This window comes from Amphiprion ocellaris, chromosome 6 (assembly GCF_022539595.1).
Source record: "Amphiprion ocellaris isolate individual 3 ecotype Okinawa chromosome 6, ASM2253959v1, whole genome shotgun sequence".
NCBI lineage: Eukaryota > Metazoa > Chordata > Actinopteri > Pomacentridae > Amphiprion > Amphiprion ocellaris.
Genome location: NC_072771.1, coordinates 18,632,853 through 18,654,703, shown reverse-complemented (window position 1 = coordinate 18,654,703; position 21,851 = coordinate 18,632,853). Strand labels below are relative to the sequence as shown.

The following is a 21,851-nucleotide window of genomic DNA, read 5'->3' as shown; positions in this document are numbered from 1 at the left end:
CAAACGCACACACACACACTGTCATCTGCAATTAGGCTCAAGAGAAAACACCATAGTAGGAGGAGCAGGAGGTTAAGGGAGGATGGCCGCTGCCAGCGAAATGTTATTTTCTTATCACAGGAATGAAACGGCGGGATCTCAGTGTGTGTGTGTGTGTGTGTGTGTAAATATATTGTTCTCTGCACTGATTCCCTTCACGCAAACAAAGCGTGAACGCTGCTCAGCGTTTTAGCGGCTCAGTGTGCACACATGCATGTCTGCTAATGTGAGGGCAAAAGCGTGAGAGGAAATTAAAAGAAATATACGGAAGAGAGAGAAACAGCTCTTATGTGTGTTTCTGTGTGTGTTTGCATGTTTGCTTCACTTCGGTGTGTGTGTGTGTGTGTGTGTGTGTGTGTGTGTGTGTGTGTGTGTGTGTGTGTGTGTGTGTGTGTGTGTGCATTCTCATGGCTGATTACAAGCTTGTAATGACCAGATGCAGACCTCTCACACTTGGACTTGTTCCTTCCACTCTGATGCACCCTCAAAGTCCTTAAGGAAAGGTCAGAGGCCGTCAGGGTCCTACAGGTCACCCAGGGGGCTGGAATGTGAGCACACGACTCCGTGTGTGTGTGTGTGTGTGTGTGTGTGTGTGTGTGTGTGTGTGTGTGTGTGTGTGTGTGTGTGTGTGTGTGTGTATACAGTGACCATGAGAGGCAGATCTGAGGAGGCAGATGGGCAGACTGTGTGTGTGTGTGTATATATATATAAATGTGTGTGTGTGTGTGTGTGTGTGTGTGCTCAGGCAGGGGTTTGGTTTACCCTGTGGATTTTTTCCCACGCCTCCTTCTTCCCTTATCTATCAGAGGACACATGCTGCATAGGTGGGAGACTTTGTGTGTGTGTGTGTGTGTGTGTGTGTGTGTGTGTGTGTGTGTGTGTGTGTGTGTGTGTGTGTGTGTGTGTGTGTGTGTGTGTGTGTGTGTTGACAGTGGGATGGAGGGAGTGCAAGCATAAAAATCATACTGTAAAGTCTGCTTTTTTTTTTTTTCAAAGTGGTCTGCAGTAATGTATGCATTGAAGCATATCTGACCGTGTCTCTGGGAGCATGTTGGGGTGTGTGTGTGTGTGTGTGTGTGTGTGCGCATGTGAATCGATGCACTGGATGACAGCCAGTGGCCCCCTTCTGTTCCCTCTCCGTGGCGTCCAATCACGCCGCGGCACAATATTCTATGAGCAAACCGCAGCTGATCCCAGACCTGCTATCTGAGCAATTACCCAGAGTGCTTTGGGGCCGCATGGAAAGCTGGACAAGCTCATGCCCTCTGACATACAGCATGGGGGGAGGGCGAGAGCGACTGTTTTTCGGACTGTTTGTGCGTGTGCATGTGCGTGTGCATGTGTGTGTGTTGGCAAAGTGTGGGAGGGGGGTTGATGACGATAGAGTGATGGGAAAAGCGGAGGTTGGGGGTCGCGAGTGTATGCTCATGCAGCAACAGTGCCACTGTCTATGTTACAGACTGGACAAAGACATGCTTGGCGGCAAGGGATGGAGATGGGGGAGGGGAGATGGGCCCACTGCATGGCATTATGATTATTACTGTCATAGAGTGCACAGCAGACTGTACAGACAAAGAGAACCTGTGCAAGGCTGTCACCTTACAGTAAGTTAATATGGATGTTTCATGTCAGTGTGTCAGCGTTACGTACATCCGTCAGTTCAGGCCAGGTCTGCGCTCAGATCAGGTGGAGTCAGGGATGATAACCGCAGGCACAGACTTCACTGTTCCTGCTCAGGGCTGCAACTAATGAATATTTTCACTATCAATTAATCTACCAATTATTTTCTTAATGAATCAAGTAAATGTTTGCTCTATAAAATTGTGAAAAATGTCCATCACCTGCCCGGCTTCTAAATGCACTAAACAAAGGTAATAAGGCAACCAAACAGCATTTTTAAAACAATGACAACAGCTTACACAGCCAGATATGGAACCCTAAATATATTTGGTATTGGTCAAAATTAGAACTAAATATTACTGGAAAACAGACAGAATGAGATGACCGAGGAATGACGTACAACAAGAATCCCTCAAACAGGGAACTTTGCGATTACATGGTCAGCGACTTCCCAAACAATGTCAGTACTCTATACTGAAGTGTGAATCACAAAGAGCAGTAGAGGACACAGTGTGGAAATCAGATGAAAGTGAGTAAAATGCATTTTATTTTATTAATTTCTTTAAGGAGAGCAGGCAGTCCACCACTCTTCGGTATATATATTTTTTTTAGATGTTTCAGACCGTGAAAACTGACAGGAAAGAGAGAAAAGTATGACAGCACGCAGCAGAAGTCCGTTTGAAACCATATGCAGTGGCAGTGTTTCATTGATTTTAATGGGACAGTATGATGTGGAAACATGACAGGAGACACAGGGGAGATAACCCAAGCAGCACTGCAATAAGCTATTCCCAGCTGTGTGCATTAATCCACTCAGCGATCACGCCACCAAAAGTTTTCTCGGTGTTTTTCATCATCGGCAGAGAGGGAGGGGGGGGGACTCTTGTTCCTCTCTAAGCTCTATGAGACAAGGAAGACAGAGTTTCGCTGAGAGATGGAAATAGATCATGAAATACAGAAACTGAGAAGATTTCCCAGTCACACAGCCACTTACAGCGAGGAGGAACACACAGAGACAAATGAAAAAGTCAAACAGACTGAAGTGGAGTGGTAGGCGAACACTGATAGCATAATTCACAGTATATAGACATCTAAGACCAGCGCCGGCGTTGTACAGATTTAACAAGGAGTGGTGGGGGGTAAAGTGCTGATCTCCTTCATTTTCCCAGAAGATATCTAGTTAACTGGGAAGAAGCTATGCATATTTTTTAATGAAGTAGAGATACCACCCACATTCATCCCCAACAAATCAACCCCTGGGACTACAGTAGGAGTCATGTTTGCATTTCTGAAGTGGCTTACAGTGGCAAAAGTTATGGTAGAAAGTGATTTCAACTGTTCTATAAACTGCGATACTACGACACCAACCTCTAGTGAATACTGAGTGACTGTTACTGAAAGATATTGTGAGTTGCTTTGCATATGTTTCTGCTGTAGACCCAGGCCGCAGGCTGAATGAATGAAACATGCATGTCCAGTCTGCCCCTTTGGAAACACACACACACAGACTAAGCTTGTATAGCAACATCTAGTGGCCTTAATTTGCTGTTACACTGTCAGTACAGACCTGAAGAACGTTCCTTTTAAATAGCCAGTATGTTCTGGGTGCATACATGCGTGCACAACTCTCAGCAACCATGTGTGTGAGCTACTTATATGCTTTATGAAGTATTGCTAAGATATTGGTGCAAGGCTGCTGCTTTTTTTTTTCTGCAGAGCAATGTAGATAATTAGGACTCTATTTAGAGAAAGGGCCAGCCCAGGAAATACACAGGAGATCCTCACTTCATTAAAAATCAATTATCACAACACACGTGCCAGTGCAACACAGCCCTCATGGCCACAATCAGCTACACACACACACATGCACACACACACACATTCATGCATGTGTGAAACTCTCACATTCCAGCAACTATCTTTGCCTTGTTCTTTGTGAAATTCAACTCTAGTTAGTTCGCTCTGTCTTTTTCTCTCTCAAGAGATTGTGCAGGCCTGATCCTCCTCTTAGCTTAGGAATCGCCAGCGTTGCAGTCCCTCTCTTACATAATAACCTCAGGATAACACTCGCGCTCCCGCCGGCTGAGGACGCTGTCAGTCACTCCGGCTCCGCATGGGTCAACTCAAGTCAACCTCTTTCCAACTGGCTGGGTTGAAAAGAAGTCCCACCCACCCCTGTGACAGACATGTAGTCAGGAGCAAAGCGGTGGCTGATAGCAGAAATTAGTGGCTTTTCATATCCAGGTTTCGTTTGCTGAAAGACTGCTTTTCTCTACTTTGTTTTAGGAATTAACTTCTACTACTGGTTTAAAGTTCGCTCCTGTAACCACAAATTCAGAAAACCCCAAACGCTTTATCACACATCCTAGATTTGAAAACAGTAAGAACGCATATTCCTTCAAACACCCAACAGTCAACCCAACAGAACACGTCTGAATTCGGTTTCAATCCACCACTGCAGCTAGACTGCAGCAAGGCGGCAGGCATGTATTGTTGGCTGGATGTGGAAGTGGGAGTCCTTTGGTAAACACATCACAAAGCCTCCGCTGCTGAGAGAGGGCGACAGGACGAACACTGATGATCTGGCGAGTTGGCTCCACACACCGATGACATCACTTCCTTTACGAGTGTGACAGCTTAGCACATCATTGCTGTGACAGCCAGACGAGTGCAGCGAGTGGGTGGTCACCCTGGCAACAGCAATGCTGTCATGACCGTCTCCCTATATCCTACCTGACAGTCCCCACTGGCAATGAGCACAACACACACACACACACACACACACACACACTCAACAATGCACACACCCACACATACACACACATATTCAACAACACTTTGTCAAACACACGTAGACATGCACACATACTTTATCTCTCTCTGCGTCGTTATTTATAAGGGAAGCGCTCCCTCAAACCATCCCTGAAACACACATGGGAACAATGCACATGCCCACACGCCCATGCTCTTTTGGGCATAATTATGTGTTACAAAGAGGAGTACAATTTCCCATGGGGTAGGAAGACGTACAGCAAAGATATAATGTAATCGCTGCAGAGAAACAATAAATACATACTCCTCTAAAGTGAAGAAATGTAAGGAGCCTTTTCTAAAAATCTACAGGAATAACAACTATGTATATCCACGTCACACAGCAGCAGGTGTGGGCTGAACACATTCAGATTGCCTAAACCCACAGAGATTAACTTGTTTCATGATTAACATTTTAATCAAAGAGTTTGACTAAAAGTACTGAGCGTAGAAAGCACAAACAGTGAGAAGATTTTGAACGCTAAGAAAGGAGATGGTAGAAAGCCCGACTGCTGCACCGTTGTCCTGCCCTCTGTTTTCTGCTCATATGTGATCTGTTGATAACAGTCGTGTCCCGGGTGCAACTGACCTGTTTTACAGACTATAAATAACGTGTCACAGGCCACATTCATTGACAGCTCTGTGTATGAAGTCTGTTTGTCCCAGTCCAGTTCTCTGCTCTGACCCAGTTTGGAGCCAGTTGGCCGAGAATTGGTGGAAATGGGTCACATCTTGGACCGCACCAGGACTCAGAGCATGAGCTGCTCTACCTTAAGACCACAGTCAGACAGCATGTCCATTTGCCTCTTGGCCAGTGAATCACAGACTGCGACAGACATATTGATCTAATGTTAAGTCAGAGCTACTGCAAGTAGAGTCTGATTTTACAAAGAGATAAACTGGCTGACTAACAGCCCTTTCACATCTTGAATATCCAACCAAGAGAACATGTATAGCAACACATTATGAAACTGCCGTGAAATAGAGTACATAGTCCAGTGGCTCCTAATAGCCACCAGGGGGCAGTTGGGCAAAATACTAAATACTAAATAAAACTAAATAATAAAATCATTATAAAATGATTTTAACAAGGTAATTTTTGGAGTTTTACGGGTTTGTTATATCATTATCTCTATTTTCTGTCTTTTCTTAAATTATGTCCAGTGGCGCCTCTACAAAGGCTAATTTAAAGAAAAGACAGTACAAACTAAGAATGTCTTCACACATCTAATCTTATCAATCAGCTGGCAATGGCAGACAAGTTGTGAAAATCTGTGTATATTGAGGCAGGTTTGAGGATATATATATAAATGCTGTTTTTAGTAATAATTTCTGTCTCACATGGATTTTGAATTTTAAAAAGTGGCAATTACCTGGTTAGAAATTCTTAAAATGACATTTACCTCTCCTCCCACATGACAAACAGAACCTATAAATATGGAATATATTTCATTTTAGTTTAGCTTGACTCCAGATATAAGATTTTTCTTATGTCACTGAAAGCCCGTTTTCAGTGTATGCGCAGTGCAGCCTCACATCTAGTTCTGTACCCTAAAGTCAGATTTTAGGTGAATACAGAGGAACATCAAGTAGATTTGAAATCTGGAAGCAGTCTTCCAGAGTCAGACTCTGAACAGGGGCTGTCACAATATCAGATTTTGACTACATGATCACTGTGGCCAAAATGATTCATGATAAAATATTATCGTGATGTCTGTTTTGCACTCAAAATACAAGTATAGGGTAGAGAAAATGCATTTGAAACTGTAGTGTATGCTGTACTTATGTTGGAGTGTCAACCAGATTGTTAATGCCGCTGTATTACTTCCGCTAACATTATTGCTAAGATAATATTGCTATTTTATTTTTTTACATATCACAGTTATTGTGAATGCCGGTATATGAGGACTTTTACTCTGAACCTACATCCCTCTGAACAGTGCAGCTCAAACAACTACAACTCAAACACATTTTTTGATCATGAAGCGGTCACACTCCCTGGAGTGCAGGCAGAGTTTATAGATAGCAGTGATTGTCTGTACCTGCTCAGTTGCTAGACAGACAGAACTGCCTGCATTGATCCTCATAAGAGATTATCCAATTATATATACTGCACACTCATTCCACTACAGACGTGTAGCATAGACACACACACAGAATATACACAAGCAGTCCATACACTCAATTAATTCTGTCAAATGAAAGCATGTGGGTATGCTCAAATGAACAAAACTAAAACTGCACACTTACACATTCAAGACACCACTTAAACATGCATATGTGAACAAACACCACGCAGTACATTAGGTTTTGTAATGTGCTTAAGGCAGATCAATTAGGCAAAATTCATGTAAACATAAGGAACTTCATCTGTTTCTGAACTGCTCTGGAAATCCGTAAAACATGCAGAATTTCCTACAGGTGGGACTGTGCAGGGAGATTACATGTGGATGGCTATTTCAGCTGGGGCTAAGCCAGCGTTCAGCAGAGGAGGGAACCAGCTCGCTGGGAAATAATTTAGGATTAGATGGGCTGTCTAATCTCTTTATAGCGACTGTGCCATCTCAGCAGCATACCTGCCTACCTCTACATCCATGTCATATCTCTTAACGGGGGACTGGAGCTTCCTCTTTCCATATATTATGGATAATATGTTCAGAGACACCCACAACAGGTGCTTCTGTGTGTTGAAATAGTTTCTTTTGTTCACATTCTGTGCCTTTTTGTTGCTGTACATGGAGCTGCCTATACACAGTGAGTAAAATCTAATGCAGACAAAAAGTAGTTCAGCATTTGAGTTGGCAAACTCAGTGTGTGTGTGTCTGTGTGTGTGTGTGAGTGACAGAGAAAAGATGAAGAGAAACTGTGGTCCTTCAGTGACAACTTATTTGCTCATTAAGGGCAACCTTTCAAACCTGCAGGGGTCTCTCCTTCAAGCATAACACAAAGGATCCACACACACAGTCTTGTCATTTATGTGGATGTGTGCATGTCTGGTGTGCATGTATGCAGTCCCTGAAATCCTCGTTATTGCAGAAACTCACTCATGTCACCGTGCCCTTGTGAAGTTGCACATATACTTTACGCTGACACATTATAAGCTCAATCAGTTGCTAAAGCCAACCGGGTTTTGAACAGTTTTTAACCTCAAATTAGACCACCAGCTGAGGTCTGACTGAACAAGGTGCTGTTCGCAAAAGTCTATGCCATGTCCAAAATGCGATTTGTAACACGCATCTCTTTTTGTCCTCTCGCTTTTCTTACAGCCCAAATCGAAGTTATACCATGCAAAATCTGCGGAGACAAATCATCAGGTATCCATTACGGAGTTATTACGTGTGAGGGATGTAAGGTGAGACTTAGTATTTTGTTTTCAATTTTATATTTGTTTGTGCTAAGAAATTGTCCACACAATCATGCACAGCCTGTGCTCTATGGCTACCTGAAGCCTGTCTTCTTTGTTAACATGTAACCAGGGTTTCTTCAGACGGAGTCAGCAAAACAATGCCTCGTACTCCTGCCCCCGCCAGAGGAACTGCCTCATCGACAGAACAAACCGCAACCGCTGCCAACACTGCCGCCTGCAGAAATGTCTTGCCCTAGGAATGTCCAGAGATGGTGAGGCCTCAGTATATCTACATTTATACCTGAGATTGATTGTGTGCACAAAAGTACATACAGAAAACAGCTGAGGCTTTTAGGATTATATATGCTGCCATTTTTGAAATAAGTTCTTAAATCCTAGAAAAGCAGAAATCTTGTTTTGTTTGTGTTTTGTTTTTGTATTTTGTCACCCTACATTTTATTTTCTCTCTTTACAGCGGTAAAGTTTGGCCGCATGTCCAAGAAGCAACGTGACAGCCTGTATGCAGAGGTCCAGAAACACCAGGCACGACTGCAGGAGCAGCGGCAACAGCAGACGGGTGAAGCAGAAGCTCTGGCTCGTGTTTATTCGTCCAGCCTAACCAATGGACTGTCCACCCTTAACCATGAAATTGGAGGCACCTATGCCAACGGTCACGTCATTGAGCTACCCAAAGGTGGCCATGGTAACGGAGGAGGAGTCCCCGGGGGCTACTATGGGATGGATTCCACCCAGCCGTCTCCAGACCAGTCAGGTTTGGACATGTCGGGCATGAAGCACATTAAGCAGGAGCCGGTGTATGACCTGACGCCAGTACCCAACCTGTTCAGCTACGGAGGCTACCAGGACAGTCAACTGGGGCCCAATAATGTCAGCATGGGAGAGCTGGGTAAAGACTGCATTTGTCGCACTATTCATCCCATAGATACAGTACAATGGTTCATCATTGAAAATCTACATGAATCATGCACATGGAAAATGAACGATTACCCACAAAGTAGTCCTGGAAGAGAGTGTGAGTCAGAGTCCTAATCTGAGAGCAGAACAGGAGATGAGACAGGCTTACACAGCGAGCCGACAACGTGTCATATTACTGAGTGCACAGCTCAGGCTGATAGCACAACTTAAGGTTTAGTTCAAATTAAGCCTAATTCAAGGGAATGTTAAATTAAATAGTAGATGGAAAGCATTGAAACATTGCTCAGTCTCTTTCTCTCCATTTTCAACATACAGGGATCAGAGCACATGCAGTATCATGTGCACAATACATGTATAGATCTATGAAGGAAACTGCAGCCTACTTGTCGGGCCCAAACACACACATCATATACGTGTATAACGCATAAATAAATACTTAACTGAACTTAGTGTATGGTAAAGAATAAATGAATAACAACCATAAATCCTCTCTTCCAGATCGCATTGCTCAGAATATCATCAAGTCCCACTTGGAGACATGTCAGTACACAACAGACGAGCTGCAGCAGCTAGCCTGGCAGACACATTCCTACGAAGAGGTCAAAATGTACCAGAGCAAGGTGAGCTTTTGTGCTGCGACACAGTAATGAAATGTGACTTTGTTTCATCTGCTGATATGAACATAACTGCATCAATTCAGAGCATTTATCCCTAAACTGGGTCTGTTTGGTTGTAGCCCCGGGACGTGCTGTGGCAGCAGTGTGCCATCCAGATCACCCATGCAATCCAGTACGTGGTGGAGTTCGCCAAGCGTATCTCAGGGTTCATGGAACTGTGCCAGAATGACCAGATCCTCCTCCTCAAGTCAGGTGAGTCGACTGTACTGTCATTGTCAGCCTAGTGTCACTTCCCCCCCAAAGATGCCTAATGATAAGAACTGAGAATTGAAATAGCAAATAATTTGATTTTGCTAATTTGGGTTTTATTTACTCGCACATAAAATACATTTTGGTTTATCAAATGGTCAGAAATAAAAACAAAATACATACTATTCTGTCAAAGAAGATAACAGATGCATTGTCTTTGCTGTATGCAGACTGATCTCACTGTCATGCAAAATCATCCCCCCCACAAAGTCCTATTCTGAGCCTAGAAAAACCCTGAAATGTCCTGTGGCTTCTTATTCTTTTTGCCTTTTAGTCAGTATATCAGCTTCAAAACCATCACAGTCTCTCTCCACGGTTCTTCCAGGTTGTTTGGAGGTAGTCTTGGTGCGGATGTGCAGAGCATTCAACCCTCTCAACAACACTGTGCTCTTTGAAGGGAAGTACGGAGGCATGCAGATGTTCAAAGCTCTGGGTAAGACATTAATACTCATTTTATCCTGTATGAATGAGGAAAAAGGTCAATCGAAATAAAAAGAAAAAAGGGGAAAAGGCAAATCCTGAAATAAAAAAAGTCCTCCTCTTCCCTTTGAGGTATTTTTACTCAGCAGCACATGCATGACCAGAATAAGTGGAATGAAATTCTCTTTTTTTTTGGTCTGCCCTTCCCTGTGTTTCCCTCCAAGGTTGTGATGACTTAGTGAGTGCAGTGTTTGACTTTGCCAAGAGTTTGTGTTCGCTGCAGCTGACAGAGGAGGAGATCGCTCTGTTCTCAGCAGCTGTACTAATTTCCACAGGTCAGTGCACATCCACTAATAGTACTACAATACAAGACGCTATATGTATGGACTTTAGCGCTTGTATTGAAGGCAGAAAACAAGACACTTAACATTTGTATCTAACGCCGTATCCCAATTGAAGCTATTAAGTACAGTGGCATCGAAGCCGTATCTATTTTAGGTCCAGTACTTCGATAAGCAGGTATCAACTCATTTACTGGCATGAAATAAAATCGTCATTTTTACTACTCAGATCGACCATGGCTGATGGAGCCTCGGAAGGTCCAGAAGCTCCAGGAGAAGATCTACTTTGCTCTGCAGCACATTATGCAGAAGAACCACATGGACGAAGATGCACTGGCAAAGGTAGGCCAAGCCTTTGTAGTGACAGAAGTCATACTAGCGTAGTTCCTGATGAGTGAAAACACAAATCAAACACAGACAGTAGCACCTCTGGCCTCAAGGACAGGTGGAGCAATGTGAAAACACAAGAAGCCTAACTGCTTTACAAAAAACTGACTTCTGATTCCCTTGTCCTTGACCGTCTCTCCCTCTTGTCTGGCAGCTGATCAGCCGAATCCCAACATTGTCAGCCCTGTGCACGCTCCACACCGAGGAGCTTCAGGCCTTCCAGCAACTCCACCCAGAAACAGTCAACGTCCTCTTCCCTCCGCTCTACAAAGAACTCTTCAACCCGGACCCAAACTCTGCCATGGCGATGCCCAAGTGACTGCCTGTGGTCCAAATGCAACAAATGGCGTCAGCAGAGGACCAAGAAAACATGACAGCCACCTCTGACAAGACGATAGGAGCGACATCGACTATGTCATCGTGGCAACCACATATTTCCGAGCTCCCCCAGGCACATTTCAGGCTGGTGGGCAAGGAGTCATCTGCTAGAAACGTAGAGTTACCGCCAACAATACTAGGAATGTCCAGCACTTATCCCATCCCGTTCACCGATACAGTCTGAAGAATGTATATATAAATGAAACGCGCCCCAAGCCACAACCTGAGCGGGGCTTCCACCTGTCTCCTGAACTGAACTGACTGACCAGAAATGTACAGACTTTAAAACATCTAGGAACAATTTTAAGCTGTCGATCTTTTAAAAAAAAAAAATGGGTAAGTTAATTTGATTTAACTTTGAAAACAATCGTTTTTGTTTAATTTTTTTTTTTTTTCACATGAAGACATTGTGAAGTTGAAGAAGCTGGATGGGGGAGGGAACTGTGGATTTAGAGAAGCTATTGTAGATATTCTTCTAGTGGAGAGCGGATTCCAGTATTACTTCTTGTTATGTTAAAATAAGTTAGTCCTAATTTAAATATACAGCAGTCCACTGTGGCTGACTATACCTTGTCTATGTGTTTTTATTTTATTTGATAGTTTCTTGTGTACAGAATTTGTAAAGTTGAGACTTGTAAAAGAAAACTGGGTAAAAACTGGGAGTCGATTTGGGTTTGTTGATATATAGAAGCCTTGTCTGGATTTTGTTCATATGTAAAGAAGGTACTACATCCTTCTGATCAGAACTTATAGAAATGTAAAGAGAGCATATGAAGGATTTAAAAAGAAAATAATGGCTACTACTTTTCAAGGTGAAGATATATACAGAAATATTCTATTTTGCAAGAAAGAAAATCTGGCAGATTTGCCATCCTATCAATCATTTTTTTCTCGCTGCAATAATTTTGTCCAATAAAAGCTGGACTGCTTTCAAACAATCAAACGGAAACCACTAATCAGAAACCAGGACCTCATAGTGAACCCCACACCTTTTCCCAAATTCCCTTTAACCCTGCCCTTTACGTCTTATGTATCAGGACCTTGATGTAAATTTCTGACATACAGAAGTGGACAGAACTCTCAATGAAGAAGTCCACCAAAAATCAACAAAATCAAGACAAACAATGGAGTCAAAACAAACTTGAATTTAGTTCACAACTTTCCAATAACTCAAACCTGTCTGAGTGCCAGAAGGCCTCACCCCTCCAATCACTATTTGCACAATCCAGTCCATGGATGCCAATCACTCCAGGCTGTGAATATGTAGGACCCTTTCTCTAAAGAGCAATAACTTTCACACTGCCTTTCTGATCTTATTCCTCTCCTTTCCTCCTCTTCTCGCTTTAGCTGTTCGGAACAGGGTAGCAGTCTGAACTAGAATGCACTATATTTCACTCTCGATCATTGGTTATGTCTAATAATCATCTATACTCATTCCACCACAGACTCTGCAGTGTTTTTAGCGTAACACAGTGTGGTCTGGGTTTAGGACGTAAAACAGCACTGGTTGAAAGATGTGAAGAATGCTGATAGCCTCCAATCGTCTTTGACATTATTTAAAGCTGCAATATTTACAATAACAATTGATCAAGGAAGCTGTGATAGACAATCACTTTTTTTACTTTGTCATTCCAGAATTATTAGCACTTACTTGTTGCTTTTTCTGTGTTTTGTTAAACAGCATTTGGCCACTGTGTAGAATCACACTGGCTTTACCGGGCATTTTACTGGGCCTCAGCAGCACCATCAACAATTTAAAAAATCATTGATGGATTTTAGTAGTTCCTGCATGCAGCCATTAGATGCTCCGTATGCATTACTTCTGCAAAGAGATCAATGATTAGCTCTTAGAAATCTCAGCACAGCTAAAGAGCTCCAATTCAAAATAAGGCATTTATCAAAATAAGTGACCCTCTACATAATAGTCACACAGAACTAATGGTGCTTTTATAGCTTGTTACCTAACACAGGGTAGACAAAATGGCAATTATGCTGAAGTTATTTTTGTTTTGTTTTTATTTTTATCTAAGATAGCACTTTTACCTCCACTTAAAATGCTATGATTAGTGGACTCTGATCTAGTGTTATTAAAGCACTAAAAAAGGGGACCTGCATTAGGTTTCCTGATGTTCGTTGCACAGTGGCCAAATCTCCGATTTCCCAAAGGTACAGTCAGACTGATAACGTCTTAATTAGCATAAACAAACACTGGAATCCTTATTAATTTGTATCCGTCCATATGTGTTTTTTAAGTGTGGAGGACAAAATCGTCTGCAACAAGCACCAATGTTAACCATCAGCAATCTGCTCACATTCATCTGTTCCATGCTGTGTCAGTGATCATTTACAGGTTCCTCCGAAGTCCAGCGTCATTCCTTGAACCCCTGACCCGACCACAGATCAGAGGCCAGTGACTCTTAAAGACAATCACTTGCTCATTAAGGCTCGATGCACTACACAGCATCTCTCAGGGAGCAGCTCTTTTTCTGACTTTGCATTAAAAGAGGGTTTTAATATTTTTGCAAAATTTACAAAAAAAAAAGAATTATAAAAGAATAACTTTTTAGAATAAAAACGGCATACGGCGCGCCAATGTATGCCGGCAACGGAATCTGCCCAGACAAGGCTTTGATAGATGTATGTCTGTGTGTACGTGTGTACAGAGCATGAATTCACTGTCCAAATCTCTTTAGAGCCCAGACTATATGACGAGCATTGTTACATAGCGCAAGAAGAAAAACAAAAAAAATATACTATATTGTCAGTGTGCTGTCATCACCACTGTACGCTCATGTTTACTGCTTATTTTGCTGCTTTCGGGACAGAGAGGGAAGTCCACTAGTAAAACTGTGATTCAAACGCCACCACAACACCCCTGGGACAGTGAATTCCAACTCTGAATAAGAAGTTTTTGTGTGTGATGTTTTTATTTTCCCTTGTTAGACTGTGAATCAGAGGGGTGGGATGGGGTTGCGAGGGGGGATGTGCTGGCAGGAATGAGTGGCAACGCAACACTGTAAGTAAGATACTGTAGCAATAAGACCTGGAGGCATTTACTACTGTCATGTTTGCATTGTAAGATTATTTTTTATTTTATTACTATTTACTATTATTATTGTTCTTATTATGACTACTATTCTTCTATTACTATTAGCCTATTGTTGTTCTGTTCTATTTGCATGACGTTTCATTGCAATGAAACATTTGGGGCTTATTTGTGTTTTCTCTTCTCATGATAATGTGGGTTTCGTGGGAGAGGTTTTTTGGCAGGGTGGGCAATGGGTTTAGGGCAAATTCCACATCAATTCAGTCAGTTCAAAGCAATTCTTTTTCACAAGCTGAAATAATTTTTAAATAAAATGCTCTAATTTATACACAACCAATTTAAATTTGTTGGATTTGCAATGATTTTTTTCCCTCAACCTCTGAATGTGTGAGTTGCTACAACCACTGAGCAAACGGCCCTTTCTGAACTGGCCTTATTGAACTGGATCAGAGACTCTTAACCTGCTGCGGGAGGGAACGATGTGGGGAGGGTCAATCTATTCTGAATGTTATGGAGTAGCCTGTTCAGTGTGAGGGGCTGAACGCATCATGCGCCTTTACCACTCCATCAACACAGAATGACATCACAGAGCGCACAATAAAAGTTGTCGCCATTCTTTGCGGCGACTCGGACGAATTGCGCAGACATTTTTAATACGCTTGGTTTGAAACGCATTTCTTACACTAAGTCAAATACACTCCAAAACCTCCTTCTCCCTTTCCTAAGAAAACCAGAGTGAGCATGAGTGTGTGTGTGTGTGTGTGTGAGAAAGAAAAGAGAGTGAGATGATGTTTGCTCTACCAATGCTTTGTAAACTATCTTGATGCATTACACATGTGTGCAATTGGAGTAGTGTTGAAAATTGTTAATTTATTGTTTAGAATGTCTTTGCGTCCCAGCAAGAGCAAATAAAACAAAAATGTAGCAATCTGTAACTGGAACCTAAAAGGTACTTGGGCTACAGAACCTCTTTTACACAGGACTAACGAAACAAAACAATAAAACAAAAAAATACAAAAAAAAAATGAGACATTTTGTTTGTTTTCAAAGTGCCATAGCTAGTGAGGAGAGGACGGATTGGCAGAGTGGGGCGTAGATGCTTTACTGTGTGAGTTTACTTGAGAAACCAATCAAAAAAGGGGAACTCCAAGGAAAATGTGTATTTGATTACACTGACAAACCGTTTTTACATTTTATGCTTTTTTTTTTTTTCATTTGATGGGGACTCTGCTGGCCTCTGAACTCTGACTCGACCATAAATCCATGAGCTCTACTGCGGAGTTTTCATTTTCACATGAGAATAAGAGAGTGTACGTGTGCATGAATGCATTTGCAATAAAGAGAGCCACAAACACCCATAATTGATGGATCAGACTGGGTTGAAGTTCAGAGCTATGCAGGGGCCTTAGTGAGTCCTCCTTTGAGATGTATATACAATGTGAAGGTCTGAAGTGATTTTTGTTAAATTCTATATTTTATCGCTTTTGTAGACATTTTGTTGTGGGAAGAAAAAAAATAAAATAAATTTTATGGGTGCATTTCTGCCTCGTTCTTCTGACTCACACATACATGGAGACATTTCATCCCAGTAAATTAATCAAAATGAATGTGCAAATGTATTAATTCTTCATAAGCAAAAAAATTGTAGTTTAGACATTTGTAAAATCTTGAAAAGGTTTTCTATGTATTTCCTATTAAGGCTCATGAGATACAGCACAATGAAATAAAACCTTTTTTCAAGGAAAACCCTGCATTATTGCTGTCCCCCTGAAAGCCTTTCTAATATACTGGGAGAACCCTATTAGCATTCTGAGAATAAGTTACAAAAATCCTGAAAATCTCTCGTGTCTGGTCATAGGTCATACTCTTCTACTCTGCCAACTAGTCCGAGCTGACACAACTCCGAGGCAGTAACATATGAAAACATCTGTTAGTGAAAGTGCACGTTTTCTCTTCCCTACTTCCTGGGTCAAAGGTTACATCCTGGTTTCATCGTCTTCTTGTTCTTCTTCCCCCGACGTCGACTCTGCCTCACTGCTGCTCTCGCAGCTGTCCGGACGCTTCCTTAAATCTGAACAACAGAAACATCAGTTAGCGACATGTCACTCCGATAACACAGTCATTACCACAAGAAAGAGAATACTGACAGGCCTGGGAGGAAGTCCATGCATCCAGCATGAATAATTTGGTTTGATTTGTTGGAGAAATCTTGGAGAGGACACAAGAAGAGGAAGAGGAAACACAACGCACCTTTGAAATATCAAAACAACTGTGTCTGAATGTTTGTGTGTTTGTTTGCTGGGCTTGTTTGTTTTTGAGCACAGTTTCTTTCCGCGCGGTTATCCTCTAGATGCCGGTATCATGTCTACCCAGAGACGTTAATTAATAGCTAATCAAAGCTAATGTCTCAGCAGCACATCGCCAGCACAAAGACATGATTAATACGTAATCAAAGGCCGTGCAGCACATCGCACAAAGCAGGGCCCACCCCCATGCCTCAAACACTACTGTTGTTATAGAAATAAACGAACACTCGCGGCTTAATTAGCTGGCTGTTGGTGTGTGCTGCCTTCATTTGAAGTTGTTGGGGATTTCTCTCAGAGCCAAGTTGGCCTCCTGAGTGACGACACAGAGGTGACATACAAGTACATGCATATGCACACGTGCGCAAGGGAGAAAAAATACATATGGAGAAAAAAAACACACGTAAATGCTAAAACAGAAAAAAAACAGAACTCTCCAAGCATTTCAATATCATTAACATGCACACATTCACTGACTCTCTCTGTTTTTCTCTCAGACAACGATTCTGTGTATTTCTGACCTTTTAAGCCCAGTCTGCGGCAACAAACACTGCAAGAGTGTTTCTGCAGGAAACCGTTGATGGCAGCATCTCCAAGGTTATCGGGACCAAAAAGCATCTCACCTCTGCTGCCACTGCAAGAGCATTAGTGCAACAACAGAAAAACGTTTAACATCTGTCTTTCCTCAATACATACTTGATGTAATTAGAAGTTTATAAATGATCAAACATGATTGATTGATTACTGAAATCAGATAGAAATGGCTTCTGTACCTTTGGTCATCTGCCATTATAACTGTTGGATCAGTCAGCTCCACTCCCACACCTGTCGAGAACAGAGCAGGAATTTAAAAAAAAAAAAAAAAAAGAAAGGCAAGACAATTATAGAAAGAAAGATAAAATGCACAAACACACTGAACAACTTTCATGTGCAAACACAAACATCATAAAAGGACCTGCCTTGTATATCTAGCACCAGCAGCTCCCTACATGAATACTCATATGTCCAGTGAGAGAACGCAAGCAGCACTTCTTCCAATGAACAGCAGGGGGCGATCTCTTCTCCTGTGTTGTTGTTGTACTTCCTGAAGTCACCACACATGTTCCTCTCAATAGTCAGCCACTGGCCATTAGAATGCATGAGGACCAATGATACATCTAGAAATCTGGTGGATAGAAAACGCAGTTACTACATGCAAACACACACGAACATACACATAAGAGAGAAAAACACACAGACCTTGGAGAGTGGTGCATATCATCAGGTTTGACCTGGTTAAACACTTGCATCATCTTCTGGGCTGCTCTCTGCTGCTGAATCTCCTGAAAAGATAGGTGGATTGTACACTTAAAGCTTTATGAAGTTAAAGTTTATGGGAATTTAAAGTTGTTAATATGCCTACAAAAAGTCAGACTTTAAAGAGAGTGACAACACGTACCCTTAAACAAAGCTGCAGTGCCGTGCTACCATGGAAGTACCTCTGCCAGGCGCGAACTACCTCTGGCCTAAAGGCTTTGACCACGTACACCAGACCAGGTCGGAGCACGTCCTGTTCTGCCCAGGTACACAGCATCCTGCAGCCCCGCCGGAGACCCCCATCCAGAGAGCCCTCTTCACTGGAGAGGGGCTGCAGCACTGCAGTCTGGCCTTGTGACGACCAGGAGGAGGTTGAGCTGGATGCAGGGTCATCAGAGGGCACTTCTTCCAGGGAGTAGACGCTCACCTGCTCCCCTCCTGCAGAGGACAAGCAAAGACTAAATGAAGTGCATGAAAGCAATGCAAAGAAGTTCAAAAGTAAAACATCATTATTGAACGAGAAATCAGGTGACTGTAACACCAAACAAAAGTTACCCAAAATGGAAACAGGAGTGAAGGGAATGGTGTGAGCCAGTCTCATCAGATTATTTCTTTCCATGGCTGGTAACACACAGACACAACGTGGTTAAAACTACATATGAATATATAATATTCAAGCAGAATTACTCCTAGAATCCCAGAAAAAGCAGATGCAAAAGAGATGATTCCACATGGAAAACCCTTTAGGGATTTGATGCACCGAAAATGTTTACAGCCCCTGATAAAATCAATCATGATTTCCTGCACACTGAGTTAATACCTGAATAGTGTGGATACAAATTGTCAGTGGACTGGAACGAGGAGCTCTTGGCTGCAGCTGGCAAAATAAAGGGAAGCGAAATTACAGTAAACAGTAAATTTCACAATAATTACCAAATTAGCTAAAACAACATATTTTATGGGAAATGTATTCAAAATGTATGTTCAGAAATACCTTCAGGTGCCATGCCACTCTGTAAACTGCAACATAAAGAGGCATAAAGGAAAAAAAAATGTTGGATGATTATTACAATCAGATGTTTTGAAATAGATGGTTATTACGGCAGCCCTGAAGAAGGGCAGACTTACGAAGACCTGAGGCTCATGGATCTGGCCCAGCTGTTCCATACTGAGTGAGTGGGGCTCCACACATCCTAAAGGTCAATACAGCAGTGATCAGACCAATCTCAATGACATATTTTACACCCAGTATATGTGATATTTCCTCAATATTTTTAATGTGACTGCAAATGACAACAGAATATTCTGATTTACCTGATGGGAAAACACCTGTTTCTGCAACAAATCGATGGGTTCAAAATCTGAAACAATAATAATACTGCTAGTCATCAAATCTTTAAAACAAAACACTGATGGTAATTTATACATTGCACATATTTATAATGTTGCTTGTTTATTTCTATGCTAGATTGGTTGCATAATAAATCCAGAAAACTCTTGGTTTGACAAACCAACTGCAAACCACATATTTATAGTTGCTCACTGAAAGCTCTACGTACTATTACAGTGTGTATGTATTTTAAACTAGACCTTACTGAGCTGACTGAGGCTGGTTGAAGCTGACCAACAAGTAGGTTCTCCTGTCAACTTCTGGCGCCTTCTCCAGGAGGCATCCGACAAAAGGGACTGCATGGCTGCCTATGTTCCATAAGAAATAACAGGGTTTTAAGGTTTAATATTTGTGATCCCTGCAATGTTCACTGCCTTACTGAACCTTCATGGAGACATTTTATCAGATATATGTACAGTGAGTCTCAACAGTATGTTCGGAATAACACATCTTGTTTACACTATCTGGATTTCTCTCTTGTATCTTCACTGTCTTCCGGATCTGGTTTTTGCCTCTGCTGTCCAAGACTTGATCAAAGTCAGACGACTTGGACCACTCTGTAGAAACAAACACAATCTGTAAGCATGTGGATGTATGGTAACACAAACATACATCCAGTACACAAAAGTAGAAGAAGGAGATATTTATAAAAAGTTTGCTTTTCAACTATCTTAATCATGGACACAGAAAAGGGATGCTGCACATTACAATAATTTATATCCCTTTGCAAAATGAGGTCAATATTTGCCTACACTGCATGATTATAAAGATTTCTGGATCACTAAGCTTTCTAACCCAGCATTAGCATCTACAACAATACCTTGGCTCTTGCTGCACCGTAGTGATGTGCCATCCCTAAAGGTCCTCCTATTAGACAGACTCTCTCTTTTCATTGCTTCACTGAGAGAAGGAAATGATCCCCTCATTGGGCTGAGGGGTGCTCCAGAGAAAGTCATATTCTCCACACTGGATGATAGGGACCTGCAGAAGCCATAGGGACGCTCTCGGGACATACGCGTCCACCTGGAGGATTTCACGGGTCTCCTCCATTGGCTGGAATGTCTGGCCCGAGAACTTGGTTGGCTGTCATCCAGGGAAAAGGCCGGATTTATCAAACCCTCAGAGACGTCCCGAGGGTCAGACAGAAGCAAAGCATTGCTAGAAGTTCTGATTGCTTCTATATTAGATTGCTCTTGGTGTGTCCTTCCTTCCTCTGGTTCTTCCTCTTCTTCATCCTCCTCTTCTTCCTCTCCCTCCTCCATGGACATTTCCTCCTGACTGGCATATAAATATGGGTCACATGTCCAAAGTTTATGATGTGGTGACTCCAAGTCTCTGGGAGGAAGAGGAGACCCAGAGCGAGATGGTTCACATGACTCACAAGGTGTCTGATCCCTGATACCACCGAGATGAACCCCGCCGCCGTAAAAGTGAGAGAAGGAAGTATGGGATGCAGGTCTAGAAACTGCCATCCAACTCTCAGTGGGGTGGTCAACAATAGCAGAATGTGAACCCTAGAAAAATGTGTAAAACAAAATATTTTAGGCTTTGCAAGCTATTATATGTTGAGCAGACAGTGTTCGATATCAAAATAATATTGCGATACGTTGAGGCGCTGCAAAAATAATCTCTTTTAGCTTGTCTCCCCCCACAGGCAGAGGTCAGGTTTGCAACATTTTCTCTCTTTTTTAAACTGCTATACCTACTTCCTTTGCTCTTTCCTCTCCCTCCTCAGTGTGTCCATGTCTTCCTCCTGGGCTTCCCTTGGCTCGCACATGGCACTCCTGTGATGGACATCTACTGGCCACCAGAGTATAGCCCTTTAGCAAAGAAGGCGGGGTACTTTTACATGATTTGGCCATCAGTCGTCGGATATTAGGAACATCACAGTCTGTTCCAGCTCTGTGTGGAAGGGTCCAGCTGTGAGGGAGGACGTGTCGGGAATCTGTGACGAGTCGACACTGAGCCAGGCGTGCCTCCTCCTGGTGCAGGCTGTCAGAAGCAGAGATCAGAGCGAGGGTGTCCACGGCCAGCGCTGAAAGGTCCTGGAGTTGGCCCAGTTGACAGTCTAACTCTGAGAGGCTGTTCTGAATGAAGTTGACCTTCTCTGAGACCTCCCCCACCATCATGCACATCTCTTCTGCTCTAGTTAAACAAAGATGAGAATAAAATACGTTTACACTGTTGAAATGTGCTGTCTCATCTTTTACTAATAGTAGTATATGTTTGAAGTTTTTGCTGCATAACAAATCTCACAGCTAACAGAACTTGTCAGCGCAGGAGTCCAGGGGACTGTGCAATTAATTGAGACATTGTGCATATACTATAAAAAAAAATGTACTGTCAAACAGACAGGAGTGAAGTCTGTGTTAACAGGATTGAAACACATCCTTGCTGTGCCGAGGGACAATGGAACTCAATTTTACTTTTACTTAGCAAAAATCCGTGAAAAGACAACTCCAATCTATGATCTGTTTTAAATCTCCAACAAGAACGCTATCACTATTCACGCATTTTATCCATCTGTGATTCATTTAAGAAAAAAGTGTGTTTCTTGAATAGACATATGAGGCCACTGAGACTCAGCTGCCATCTTAGCAGACAGATGGTCA

General features: G+C 42.4%; 2 protein-coding genes across 5 annotated transcripts in view; one reads left to right on the top strand and one right to left on the bottom strand.

Annotated features, from left to right (window-relative positions):
• rorb (RAR-related orphan receptor B) overlaps positions 1-15,788 on the top strand; it is a 23,975-nt gene extending 8,187 nt beyond the window's left edge. Inside the window, exons 1-10 of one of the 2 annotated variants that reach the window (XM_035957483.2) lie at positions 6,253-7,224; positions 7,737-7,822; positions 7,947-8,088; positions 8,292-8,723; positions 9,251-9,372; positions 9,489-9,621; positions 10,004-10,111; positions 10,323-10,433; positions 10,669-10,781; positions 10,981-15,788. In XM_035957483.2, the coding sequence (XP_035813376.1) occupies positions 7,206-7,224; positions 7,737-7,822; positions 7,947-8,088; positions 8,292-8,723; positions 9,251-9,372; positions 9,489-9,621; positions 10,004-10,111; positions 10,323-10,433; positions 10,669-10,781; positions 10,981-11,145 (1,431 nt within the window). In that variant the 5' untranslated portion in view covers positions 6,253-7,205 and the 3' untranslated portion in view covers positions 11,146-15,788. Of the gene's footprint in view, positions 1-6,252; positions 7,225-7,736; positions 7,823-7,946; positions 8,089-8,291; positions 8,724-9,250; positions 9,373-9,488; positions 9,622-10,003; positions 10,112-10,322; positions 10,434-10,668; positions 10,782-10,980 lie in introns of those variants that run through there. The other variant, XM_023290760.3, reaches the window with a different exon arrangement.
• trpm6 (transient receptor potential cation channel, subfamily M, member 6) overlaps positions 15,101-21,851 on the bottom strand; it is a 19,907-nt gene continuing 13,156 nt past the window's right edge. For all 3 annotated transcript variants that reach the window (XM_035957481.2, XM_035957482.2, XM_023290757.3), the window contains exons 26-40: positions 20,946-21,384; positions 20,060-20,753; positions 19,699-19,796; positions 19,445-19,547; positions 19,164-19,210; positions 18,978-19,042; positions 18,844-18,869; positions 18,670-18,726; positions 18,405-18,470; positions 17,992-18,287; positions 17,793-17,875; positions 17,513-17,718; positions 17,327-17,378; positions 17,075-17,187; positions 15,101-16,321 (exon numbers count right to left, since the gene is read on the bottom strand). In XM_035957481.2, the coding sequence (XP_035813374.2) occupies positions 16,227-16,321; positions 17,075-17,187; positions 17,327-17,378; positions 17,513-17,718; positions 17,793-17,875; positions 17,992-18,287; positions 18,405-18,470; positions 18,670-18,726; positions 18,844-18,869; positions 18,978-19,042; positions 19,164-19,210; positions 19,445-19,547; positions 19,699-19,796; positions 20,060-20,753; positions 20,946-21,384 (2,440 nt within the window). In that variant the 3' untranslated portion in view covers positions 15,101-16,226. The remainder of the gene's footprint in view (positions 16,322-17,074; positions 17,188-17,326; positions 17,379-17,512; positions 17,719-17,792; positions 17,876-17,991; positions 18,288-18,404; positions 18,471-18,669; positions 18,727-18,843; positions 18,870-18,977; positions 19,043-19,163; positions 19,211-19,444; positions 19,548-19,698; positions 19,797-20,059; positions 20,754-20,945; positions 21,385-21,851) is intronic.